This window comes from Castanea sativa, chromosome 6 (assembly GCF_040712315.1).
Source record: "Castanea sativa cultivar Marrone di Chiusa Pesio chromosome 6, ASM4071231v1".
Lineage (NCBI taxonomy): Eukaryota > Viridiplantae > Streptophyta > Magnoliopsida > Fagales > Fagaceae > Castanea > Castanea sativa.
The window spans coordinates 1,698,217-1,711,703 of record NC_134018.1 but is presented as its reverse complement, the minus strand read 5'-3'; the positions used below and the strand labels follow the sequence as shown (position 1 = coordinate 1,711,703).

General features: G+C 36.1%; 1 protein-coding gene across 1 annotated transcript; it reads right to left on the bottom strand.

Annotated features, from left to right (window-relative positions):
* Window positions 1–7,571: 7,571 nt before the first annotated feature.
* On the bottom strand, window positions 7,572–12,946 carry LOC142638249 (heavy metal-associated isoprenylated plant protein 47-like). Its single transcript, XM_075812270.1, has 2 exons — window positions 12,862–12,946; window positions 7,572–7,918 (listed from the first exon to the last, which is right to left on the bottom strand). Exons 1-2 carry the CDS (start codon window positions 12,914–12,916, stop codon window positions 7,572–7,574), a joined length of 402 nt encoding a protein of 133 aa, XP_075668385.1. The 5' UTR covers window positions 12,917–12,946.
* Window positions 12,947–13,487: the final 541 nt, after the last annotated feature.

Genomic DNA, 13,487 nt, shown 5'->3' with positions numbered 1-13,487 from the left:
TTGAAAACTAAAAACTTAAAATTGAAAATACTGCAGCAAAATAATTTTTAAATGTGTAAATAGTACCGTGAGACCCAGTTTTAACTTAATATTTACTGAAATCCGTACTTGCAGGTCCCGTGAACAGTGCACGGGATCAGCCAAAAAAACGCACACTCGCAAAACGCTAGGTATGCCACTATCCAAACCCAACCCAAGTAGTCCTACAACATTATAATATATCAGCCTATGACATCCTTTCTTACGGATGAGAACAAAACAATAATTTGAATAGAAAAGCAAGCACGAAGAGACACTGTACCACACCACACGACAGCATTAATAATAAATGAGAGTACCCATATCATTTCACACTAATACATCTTTTCTCCTCTTGTTTATTTCTTGGATTTGCTTTTGGTGGACCGGTGGGAAAACACCGGACCCTACCAAAATTCATCCTTTCTTCCATTTCTACCAAACAATCAAAAATTATCTTTTTGCTCCACTTTTCTCTCTATTGTTTTCTATCTTTCAAAAAATCACTCCATCCAAACGTACCTTAAATGGTCATTTTACGGAAATTTATTGTGTTTTGAAATAGAATAATTCTAATACCATATAAAAAGTTTTTTTTTTTACCACAATTATCTTATATTGTAGATTATGATTGATTGTCTACCATTTTTATATAAACTCACTAATTTTTTTTCATTTAATACTTACAGCTTATCATGTGCACAGCTATTTGATGCAGTTCCAAAGAATTAAGTTGACAGTGGATCAGCAGCAGTATATATATATATACTACTCAATTATGTAACCAATATTCTTTCAACGTACATTTAGGTCCCTAGTTTAGAGAGACTTTAGAAAAAATCCCTAAGACGAAATTTATGGGCTATTAGATATGACTTGATGTCTTTAGAATTAGTGACCGAATATATATATATGGATTTTACTAACATGTGTCTTAAGAGCACATAATAGTATACTATTTTTGGAAAAAGTTTTATCAGGGAATTGAAAAAGTTTTGACAGTTTTTTCAATTCCTGATAAATTTTTTTCAAAAACGGATTTATTAATATATGTTCTAAGAGCATACATTAACCGGACCATATGTGTGTGTGTGTGTGTATGTGTGTATATATATATATATATATATATATATATATATATATATATATATTTTTTTTTTTTTTTTTTTTTTTTTTTTTTTTTTTTTTGACGGCAGGAAATTTATTGCTATCAACATGTTTGATGGTTTCGTTTTCTTTTTCAAATATGTACGTGTTTTGGGGGAAAGAATCTTATACGCTAGGCTCATACAGAAAGTTCTTGTATTTTTGATACTTCACTTGTTTGATGTATGAGATATAAAGTTAAAATTTTGAACTTTGGGATTAAATGTTGTTCTGTTGCCATCTGACTCCATCTAAAGATTCTAAACAATTTAATGTTTGAGTGCTTTTATAAACCCCCCCCCCCCCCTTTTTTTGCTTTACAACATGTTCGAAGAACATTGGATATATTATAGAATATAATGTTGAGAGACTAAGGATAAGTAGCTTCGAATTTTTATTTTTATTTTGTATTTTAAAAAAAATTTTAACTTGGCAATGCTAATTAAATTTTTATTTAAAAGAATATTAAATATATAATGAGAAATGTTAACGTGTATAGTGATATGAGCTTTAGGCCTAATTAGATTACTTGTATAGCACACATTCTTGTACTGCACTCTTATGCCTCCTATATAAAGGCACACATGTATATTCTTTAATTGAGAAATACAATACTATTGAATTCAGTATTTCTAACTTGGTATCAGAGCCACTGCTCTGACCTTTTCTTAGCAATCCTGTCTTTATTGGTGTTACTCCATTTTCAACATGGCTTCCGCCATCACAGCAGCCACCATAGTCTTTCGCCGTAGAACCTCTGACGTCTTCCAGTCGTTGTCCTTGGGTTCTAGACCTGCAACTGCTATCGTTGAGGAGTCTTGCACCACATAGACCACTGCACTTACTGTTTTCGTTATGCATCTTGCTCCGATAAGTATTTTTCAAGTACCACAGTGATCGTCTCACATCGATCTGCTCAATCGTGGAAACCTCGCAATCATTCGAGCCTGCCACACACTGATAACCTTCTTCACGCGCCATCGCGCGTTGCGCGTGCCAGCCTACACCTGCTGGCGTCAACCCTAGGTGACGTCATCACTGTTGCAACATCAATTGACATCATCGTCCATTTGCCTGCTGACGTCACCCACGTGGACTTTGACCGTTGACTTTTCTCTAGTGTTGACTTTTTGCAATCCAGGTGCTCCTTACCCAGTCTTTCGCATAGATTTCATTTTTGCAGTCCATTTTTGTATATTTTGCTTCTAAATGAAGAATAAGGACATGTCTTCTTCTTGTTGCAATAATCGTCACCGACAATCCAGCAAACATTTTTGCAATTTTTGTAAACGTTTTGGCCACAATATTGAGACTTGCTATCATCACAACAAATCAGCTGTTTCAATTTCTGCTACTACTGTTGCTAACACTGAGAGTGTCCAACCAATGGCTCCCGTCTCTGTACAGTCTAAGTCTTCATGTCACACTTTCACCATGTCCACAGATGACCTTAAAAACATCATCATCAATGTCATTCATATGGTTGGTAATGCATCTTATTCCTCTTTTCTCTCAGCTTTATCTGGTATGTCTCCTTCCTCTTGGCTTATGGATTTTGCTTGTTGCAATCACATGACACCTCACTCGTCCTTATTTTATGAACTTAAACCTACACCACACCCTCTTACTATTCGCACAGCAAATGGTTCCACAATGTCTAGTCATAATATAGGATCCGTTTCGACCTCCAACCTCTCAGTTCCTAGGATCTTTAATGTTTCTGACCTTTCTTACAATTTTTTTTTTTTGTGGGAAAATTAGCTGAGTTGGGTTATCACATTATATTTGAATATTCTAGGTGTATTGTGCAGGATCCAAGGACGGGACATGAGCTTGGGATCGGTCCCAGAGTTAGGTGTATGTTTTCCATAGACAACCTTCGTCTTCCACTTGTTGCTCCTATTTCTGTTATTGTAGCTACTGCAGTTTCTTCTATTCCTTCCCTTGCACTTTGGCATGCTCTACTTGGTCACACATCTTCTTCTCGAGTACAACAATTGGCTTCTAGAGGTTTGTTAAGTTCAGTGTCTAAAAAAAATTTTGATTGTGTTTCATGTCAGTTAGGAATACAACCAGTTTTGTCTTTCAATACTAGTGATTCAATATCCACTGACATCTTTGACCTTATTCATTCTAATGTTTGGGGGCCTTCCTTTGTCTCTAGTATTGGTGGATCTTGATATTTTGTTGTCTTTGTTGATGATTACTCTCGCTATAGCTGGATTTTTAACATGAAACATCATTCTGAATTATTGCAAGTATATATTCTAATTTCGCAAAAATGGTTGAAACTCAATTTTCCAAACGTATAAAAAATTTTCGATCAAATAATGCTCTTGAGTACACTCAATATGCTTTCCAAGCCGTTTTGCATTCCTATGGCACTGTTCATCAACTAACTTGTTCAGGTACCTCTTAGCAAAATGGTAGAGCCAAACAAAAACTTCGTCATATTCTTGACACTATTCGTGCTCTCTTTCTATCTGCCAAAGTTCCTGCTCCTTTTTGGAGCGAAGCTGCTCTTCATGTTATTCATGTTATTAATCACATTTCCAGTCTTGTCATCCAAAATCAAACTCCATATGAGCACCTTTTTGGGTCACCTCCAGACTAGCACCACCTTCGCTCCTTCGGTTCGACTTGTTTCGTTCTTCATCAGCCACATGAGCATAACAAACTTAAGCCTAGGTCAAGGCTTTGTTGTTTTCTTGGCTATGTCAAAACTCAAAAGGGGTATCAATGTTATGATCTTGTTTCTCATCGTCTTCGTATCTCCTGCAATGTTGTCTTTTAGGAACATCGTCTCTTTGTCGAGCTCTCTCATTTTCGTGCTTCTTTATCTTCCTCCTCTATCTTAGATCTTTTTCCAGATGAGGCACATATTCCTTCTGTAGCTGCTCCTGATCCTTCTATAGCTACTCTTGATTCTTCTGTAGACTTCTTTGTCCAACCACCACATATTCTTGATCCCTTTCCTAGTTCCCCATTTAATGAACAAGTGGAAGATGAACAGGTCAAAGACGAGCTACCCAACCCTAAGCTTGGGTCCCTTGCTCTTGCTTCACTTAAAGATCTTGCACAAGTTATTCCACCTCGTCACTCAACTCGGGTAAGATCCATTCTTGCACGTTTACTTGACTATCATTGTTACACTACCCTTGCTACACTGCATGAGCTTTACACCTATCGTGAGGCTTCCACGGACCCTTTATGGAAGATTGCAATGAAAGAGGAACTTGATGCATTATCTAAAAACCATACTTGGGACTTGGTCACTCTTCCTCCTAGGAAATCTGTGGTTGGTTGTAAGTGGATCTACAAAATTAAAACCCGCTCTAATGAGCTCATTGAGCGCTACAAAGCTCGTCTTGTTGCAAAAGGTTTTACATAGGAGTATGAGATTGATTATGAAGAGACTTTTGCTCTGGTTGCTCGTATCTCATCTGCTCGTGCCCTTTTAGCTGCTGCTGTTGCCAGTAAATGAGACCTTTTCCAGATGGATGTCAAAAATGCATTCCTTAATGGGGATTTAAGTGAAGAAGTTTATATGCAACATTCTCCTGGTCTTTTTGTTGAATCAAACAAGGTTTGTCACTTTCGACGTGCACTTTATGACCTTAAACAAGCTCCATAAGCTTGGTTTGCCAAATTTAGTTCTACCATCTCTTGCTTGGGTTACATAGCTAGTCATTATGATTCTGCCTTATTTCTTCGTCGCACTGACAAAGACACTATTTACTTTTCTTGTATGTGGATGATATGATCATAATTGGTGATGACCTTAGTGGCATTTAAGAACTCAAGAATTTTCTCAATCAGCAGTTTGAGAGGAAAGATCTTGGACATCTTAGTTACTTCTTGGGTCTTGAAATCACTCATTCTACAGATGGACTTTACATTACTCCAGCCAAGTATGCCGTTGAAATCTTGTCTCAAGCTGGACTCACTGATAGCAAGACTGTTGACACTCCGGTTGAGCTTAATGCGCATTTGACTCCCTCAGAGGGGAAGCCATTGTCTAATTCCTCTCTTTACAGACGCTTAGTTGGTAGCCTAGTTTATCTCACTGTTACTCGTCCAGACATTTCCTATGTTGTTCACCAGGTGAGCCAGTAACTGTCTGCTCCACAATTGACTCACTATGCTGCTGTTCTGCTCATTCTTCGGTACCTAAAGGGCACTCTCTTCCATGGTCTTTTCTACTTTGCTCAGCCTCTACTTATTGTCCGTGCATTTTTTGATGCTGATTGGGCAGGAGATCCCACTAATCGCAGGTCCACCACTGGTTATTGCTTTCTCTTTGGTTCTTCTTTGATTTCTTGACAAAGCAAGAAACAAACTCATGTGGCCCGCTCCAGTACTGAAGCAGAATATCGTGCCCTTGCTGATACCACATCTGAGTTTCTTTGGCTACGATGGCTTCTCAAAGACTTAGGTGTGTCTACATCTTCTGCTACTCCTCTTTATTGTGACAACAAGCGTGCCATTCATATTGCTCACAATGATGTCTTCCATGAACGGACTAAACACATCGAAATCAATTGTCATTTTATCTGTTATCATCTTGTCCATGGTGCTCTCAAGCTAATCTTAGTCTCTTTTACGGATCAAGTTGCAGATATCTTCACCAAGTCACATCCTAAGGGACACCTTCGTACTTTGATTGACAACCTCAAGTTGGTCTCACACCCAACTTGAGTTTGAGGGGGCCTATTAACGTGTATAGTGTTATGGGCTTTAGGCCCAACTAGATTACTTGTATAGCACACATTCTTGTACTGCACTCCTATGCCTCTTATATAAAGGCACACATGTATATTCTTTAATTGAGAAATACAATACTATTGAATTCAGTATTTCTAACAATAAATAAATATGATTTTTATTTGATTTAAAGATGATAGAAAAACTTATGATAATATTTTACTTGTTTTAATCATGAGTATTATGAAAATTAAATGAGGTTTAATTTCACAATAAAAAAAGTAAGATGATTTTTTAACAGACTTATTGATCTTGTATATTAAAAGAAAAATTGTTACAAAAATTTGATACAAAATCAATCATAGATAATTTGGGAATTGAATAAAAATGTCGAGTTTCATTTTAATAGATGATCGAGTTGAAATAAATTAAGAAATAATTTTTTTATTTTATTTTATTTTTTGGTAATATTGATGATAGATTGTGTTTGAATATTTTAAGTTAGTTTCTAGTCCTTATATTTTTTATTCTTAAATGGTGAAAATCCTTTTGTTAATACTTTCACTCCTTAAAGATGTAATCCTGGTTTTGTCCTTATTTAGAGTTTAGATAACAAAGTTACTTCTCATTGCAACTAGGTAAAAAAAATTTAAAAAAAAAAAATCCTTGTGGCACATGAAGCATGAGCATCAAACTTCTCTATCAATCATTTTCTCTTTGATACATCAATCACCAAGTTCAAGAAAACTGAAAAACAGACGATACAAAAGTACTAATATTACAGCAGTCATAACAACAAAAGCAAGCAAGGAAACCAGTATGGGAGCTGAGAGTTCGGGGACCATTTATATATTCTTAAAAGAGGAGGCAGCCATTTTTGCATAATCCTGCAGTGTCAGTAAGAATATTTTTGTTCATTGAATCGAAACCCTCTCCATCAGCACTCCTAGCTAGGAAACATCGATGTCACTAATCACAGCATCCATTACTTAATTGTTAATCCTGTTGCCATTGCCAATCTTACACGCTTCAGCATTGCTTGTCATGAAGACCAATATGCCATCCACGCATACAATGCTTTAGATATTAAGCAAGAACCATAAAACTTCCCTTGATCCAAGGCATATAAATATATATATATATATATATATATATATATATATATATATATATATATATTGCTGAATATAAAAAAGGAAGACTCATTGACCCTACACCATGTGATAGCAATGAGTTTTATCATAGTGGACACAATACATTTATTGAAATGCTACTATTCGAACCACTCAACTCATATCAAGTATCATGTAAATTGAAATGAGAACTCCTACTACGAAGCCACATTCTCTCTTCCCCTCCCCGTCAAGGCTTATATGTTCAAAAAGAATGTACTATGTTACATTTTTTTTTTATTCCGGCATTGCTCAAAAGATCAACGTAGCAAGAAACATACATAATCTAACACACCCCAACGTTACAATACATACAACACAATGCACTAAACAAAAACAAAATGGGCAATTTCAAAAAGGAAAAAAAGCTAGAAACACAGCGTTATTTACACATACTGACTTGGCATGTTGTAATTATTATTGGTTTGGATTCACTGGTGATGCCAGTTTTACTATGCATAAATCACAACATCCTAATAGTTGATGTGAAAATTGTTGTGTCCTAAACTTGTTGTTTCAGAAAACCTCAAATCACATGATGGGGCAGTAACTTGGATTCGGAGTATAATCATAGACTTCCACTTCATATAACATGGGATATGGTAGATACTGAGGGTACATGGGTAACTGAGGACAGTCTGTAGAACTTGGTGAAGATGGGCTTTCGGGATTCATTGCCTCCACAACAACTTCCGGATTTGGGTTCTGTTTTGGACCTTCTGGTTCATTTTGTACGTACTTCACTTCTGCCATGCTCCATAAAGTGGCATAGCAAAGCTTCTTCCTTAACGAGCAAGTCAAGTTAGCAGAGTCAATACCTTCACCAATCACCACTAACTGATCTCTATCAGACCCTTCTTTTGCCACCGAGTTCACACCTGTAGAATTTGTTGGAAATAAAACAAAGTATTGATGGACGTTTCTTCACTTACTCTCACAAATATCCACGCACTACTTAGTGTATAGAAGAGACTCACATTCACAAATTAAATAAAGGGAGAGAGAGTGGAGAGGGAAGAGTTAGAACTCTTTAAAGTTTTGTATTTCTCTTCAACTCCTACTTAGAACTTGACGGACGAATGGGTTTATATAGTACACCATCCAACCTTTAACTCTCACTACATTTATTTTCTAACTCTTACATTCATAAATCCCACACATAACTTCAATAAACTTCTCACTACATTAATTTATGAAACTCACTTATTTATGAAGGATTAATTAAAAACAAGTTTAACTTCTAACATCCCCCCTTAAACTTGTTTTCTTGATTACTCCAAGTAAGGCTCGCAGCTTGTTGAATGTGTCATACTTGAGTGGTTTAGTGAGTATATCTGCAACCTGATCATGTGACTTCACAAACTCAAGATGAACTTCCTTTCTTGCAATACATTCTCGAATAAAATGATACCTTGTGTCGATGTGCTTGCTTCAGTCATGAAAGACTAGATTCTTTGCAAGAGCTAGTGCTGACTTATTGTCCACAAATATCTTTGTAGTTTCTTCTTGAAACATCTGCAACTCTTTCAATAAACTTCTAAGCCATATTGCATGACAAACACTGGAGGAAGCAGCAACGTACTCAGCTTCACAAGTGGAAAGCATCACGATTGGCTGCTTTTTGGTCATCCATGTAAATGCAGTATCACCCATATAGAATACAAAAGTAGTAGTACTCTTTCTATCATCCATATCTCCGGCCCAATCACTATCACTGTAGCCAACAAGTTTAAAAATCTTTAGAGGGTGAATACAACAGTCCTTAATCCAATGTACCTTTTAAATAGTGAAGAATTCTCTTAATAGTCTTCAAATGAGTCATCATCGGTGCTTCCATGTAACGACTAACTAGTCCAACGCCAAAAAGAATGTTTGGTCTTGTGCATGTTAGATACCTCAGACTTCCGATCAAACTTTTGAAAAATGTTGGATTAACCTTCTCTTCATCTACATGTTTTGACAACTTCACTCCACATTCTACAGGGGTGCTAACTGGATTGGAATTTAACATCTCAAACTTCTCGAGAATATCCTTCGCATAACCTTCTTAGGAAAAATCCCATCCTCCATTTGCTTCACTTTAATGCCAAGATAATAGGCCATAAGTCCAATATCTGTCATTTCAAACTCCTTAGTCATTGCTTACTTGAAGTCTTCAAACATACTTGGATTGTTGCCTGTAAAAATCAAATCATCTACATACAGACAAACAATTAAGATATCTCCATTTGCATGCACCTTATAATAAAGTGCATGTTCATGTGGGCATTTAAAAAACCCATTAACCTGGAAGTATTTGTCAATTCTACTATTCCAAGCTCTTGGTGCCTGTTTCAGGCCATATAGAGCTTTCTTTAACTTTAAAACTTTATCTTCCTGCCCCTGAACAACATAGCCTATAGGCTGCTCAACATAAAGTTCTTCCTCAAGGTAGCCATTCAAAAATGCAAATTCTACATCCATTTGAAAAATTCTCCATTGATTTTGAGCTGCTAAAGAAATTAGCAATCATATAGTTTCCAAACGAGCAACTGGGGCAAATACCTCATCATAATCAATACCTTGTCGTTGACTATAGCCTTTCACCACCAATCTTGCTTTGTATCTCTATACCTCTCCTTTTGCATTCTTCTTCAACTTGTACAACCATTTTACACCAATTGTCTTCTTTCCAGTTGGAAGAGTTGCAAGCTCCCACGTATCATTCTTCTTGATTGCCTTGATCTCTTCATTCATAGCATTTCTCCATTTTTTGTCTCGCACCGCTTCTTCAAACCCTGTAGGTTCACAATCAGCAAACAGACAAAAAGTGTTACATCATCAGTAATCTCTGTTGAATCATAAAGATCCTAGAGACTTCTCATTTTTCTTGGTCTTTCACTAGAACTTCCTTCTAGTAAAGATGATGATGATGGACTTTCATGAATGGGAGATGATGCTGCTGGTGATGGAGGTGGAGTGGTAGGCTCTTCCTGAACTTCATTCCCTTGATCTTCCTCTTCAGATAAAGGAAAGAAATCATACTTCTCCTCTTCTTGGGTGCTCCAATCCCATGTGCCTTCTTCATTAAATTCTACATCTCGACTAACAATGACTTTTTCAATGCTCGGATTATAGAGCTTATAGCCCTTAGAGCTTGGATCATAGCCAATGAACACATACTTCTTGCTTTTATCATCTAGCTTGGATCTCTCTTGATCTGGTATATGTGCATATGCAATGCTCCCAAACACACGAAGATGGGAAACTGTAGACTTCTTCCTACTCCAAGCTTGTTGTGGGGTTTTTCCTTGTACACTTCTTGTGGGGCAACGATTGGACAAATAGATTGCATAATCTATAGCTTTAGCCCAAAATTCTCTAGGCATTTTCTTGCTCTTCAACATGCTTCTGGCTATATTAAGAATTGAACGATTTTTTCTTTCTGCTACATCATTCTGTTGTGGTGACCTTGGAACTGTTAGAGGGCAGCGAATCCCATTTACTTCACAAAATTCTTTGAATTCATTTGATGTGAATTCGCCTCCTCTATCAGATCTTAAGGCCTTAATTTCATAACTACTCTGCTTTTCTACAAATGCCTTAAATTTCTTAAATGCACCAAATGCTTCAGATTTCTGCTTCAAAAAATATACCCACGTTTTTCTACTAAAATCATCAATAAAGAGAAGAAAGTAATTACTTTTACCAAGTGATGATGGCTTGATAGGTCCATACACATCAATATGAACAAGTTGCAATGGCTTGGTTGCTCTTGTACTAGCTTCTTTCGGAAAGCTTTTCCTTATTGCTTGCCAAGGAGACATCCTTCACAAAGCTGGTTAGGATGCTCAATGGAAGGCAATCCTCTCACCATCTTCATCTTTGTCAACAACTGTAGTCCTCCAAAGTTTAAGTGTCCAAATCTTAGATGCCAAAGCCAAGAAGAATCTTTAAAACAAGCCTTCAGACATCTAATAGCATTAGTTTGAATATTTAACAAGAACATTCTATTTCTTGTCATAGACACATTAGCTATCACATTATTTCGATGATTCCTTATTGAGCAACTACGATCTTTCAACTGGATATCATAGTCTTTCTCAAGAAGTTGTCCCAAGCTCAAAGTATTAGTTTTCATGCTTGGCACATAATATACATCAAAAATAAATTGATGATCTCCATTCTTTAAACGGATAAGAATTTTACCTATCCCCTTCACTAAAACTTTGGATGAGTCACCAAAGGTAACACTCCCAACAACCGATTCATCAATCTCCCTAAACATCCTTTTATTCCCACACATATGGTTGCTAGCACCAGAGTCAAGATACCACACACCATTTTCTTCTTTGTTTTCTCCTTTGTATGCCAACAACAAAGTCGGCTCCACTTCTTCATTTTTATCTTCAACATAGTTAGCTTTCTCCTCAATAGTATTAGCAGCATTTTTACATTCAGAAGCATAATGCCCATACTTTTGACAATTATAACATTTGATATTAGTCTTATCATACCTTCTTCTATATGGTCTTGAGAAACTTCCTCTTCCACGATCTCTTGTGGATTGTGAACTTTGACCCCTCTCTTCATAATTGGGAGAGTTTTGACCATTTCTTCCTCCAGATCCTCTCCCTCTACCACGTCCATGTCCTCAGCCTCTTTGGCTACTTTCATGCCAAACTCTCTCGTTAAAGGTGAGCTTTGCTTGTAGGACTTGCTCCAAAGTCTCTTGCTTCTTCTTATTGAGCCTTTCTTCACGGGCTTGTAATGATCCTATGAGTTGGTCAATGGTCATTGACTCCAAGTCTTTTGATTCCTCAATTGCTACAACGATATAGTCAAACTTAGAAGTTAATGACCGTAGAATTTTTTCTACTACACGAACATCATCCAAGTTCTCACCATATCTCTCCAATTGATTTACAATTGCCAACACCCTTGAAACATAATCTGAAATAGATTCAGATTCTTTCATGTGCAAACCTTCAAAATCGCCTCTCAAAGTTTTAAGGCAAACTTTCTTCACTTTATCAACTCCTGTTAGAGAGTTTTTAAGAATCTCCCATGCTTGCTTGGATGAAGTTGCATTTGCAACTTTCTCGAACATAGTTTCATCCAAACCTTGATAGATTAACGTAAGAGCTTGTTGATCTTTCTTTCGAGCTTTTTGCAAGGCTTCCTTTTGGTTTGGGGTTAAAGATTCTTCATCTTGTGACTCCACATAACCTTTCTCCACAATCTCCCACACATCTTGGGATTCGAGCAACGCCTTCATTCGGATACTCCAATTTTCAAAGTTTTGTTTGGTAAGTTGAGGAAATTGGAATGACGTCATCCCATTAGCAATAGCCATTCTCACCACGAACCGATTGGCTCTGATACCACTTTGTTGGAAATAAAACAAAATATTGATGGACCTTTCCTCACTTACTCTCACAAATATCCACACACCACTTAGTGTATAGAAGAGACTCACATTCACAAATTAAATAAAGGGAGAGAGAGTGGAGAGGGAAGAGTTAGAACTCTTTAAAGTTTTGTATTTCTCTTCAACTCTTGCTTAGAACTTGACGGACGAATGGGTTTATATAGTACACCATCCAACCTTTAACTCTCACTAAATTTATTTTCTAACTCTTACATTCATAAATCCCACACATTAACTTCAATAAACTTCTCACTACATTAATTTATGAAACTCACTTATTTATGAAGGATTAATTAAAAACAAGTTTAACTTCTAACAGAATTAATTAATTAACATTCTAATTAAGCACCTTATCTTTAATTTCTCAAAAGATAGGGTAATAAAAAAATATTGAGTGTTTGATATACTAACCATTTGCTTTTGAGGCAATCTTCATGGCCTTGCTTCTGCATTTGTCACAGGGCATTTGCACCTTGATAACTATTTTTTGCCATAACATAAGATTAAAAAAACAAAATTTAGTTCTAAATTTCTAACAGACACACACTCTATTCCAAAAGCTGTTTTTGTTTCTTAGAGGCTAGAGCTAAAAGTAAAATCGAGTTTCAGAACTCACTTGTGTTTACCTTCATGTTTTAGAGGAAGCAATACCACGCGGCTTTTGTGACACAGCTCTAATGACCAATGAGCTTAACCTATTTCTTTGAAGGAAGCAAATGAAGTCTATTTATATATATATATATATATATATATATATATATATATATATATATATATATATATATATATATATATATATATATATATATTTCCGCACACTGCTTTTATGATTTTGGTAATTAAATGTAAGAATCCGTGTTCGGTTAAATTCAAAATTGCTGTTGAAAATATAAAGAATTGACCGATGGTAATTTCCACAATTAATTATATGTTTTTTCGTTAAAAAAAAAAGCTGTTTTCTCAATATAAGCCATCACGTGATACAAAAATATTTAGAAATTTTGAACAAGACTTAGTGCGTAATCACTTCTTGAAGA

Coding starts and splice junctions, on each gene's coding strand:
- LOC142638249 (XM_075812270.1), bottom strand. CDS start 12,916: ATGCCCTGTGACAAATGCAGAAGCAAGGCCATGAAGATTGCCTCAAAA. Junction 7,919..12,861: donor GATTGCCTCAAAAGCAAATG/GTTAGTATATCA, acceptor CAAATTCTACAG/GTGTGAACTCGGTGGCAAAA.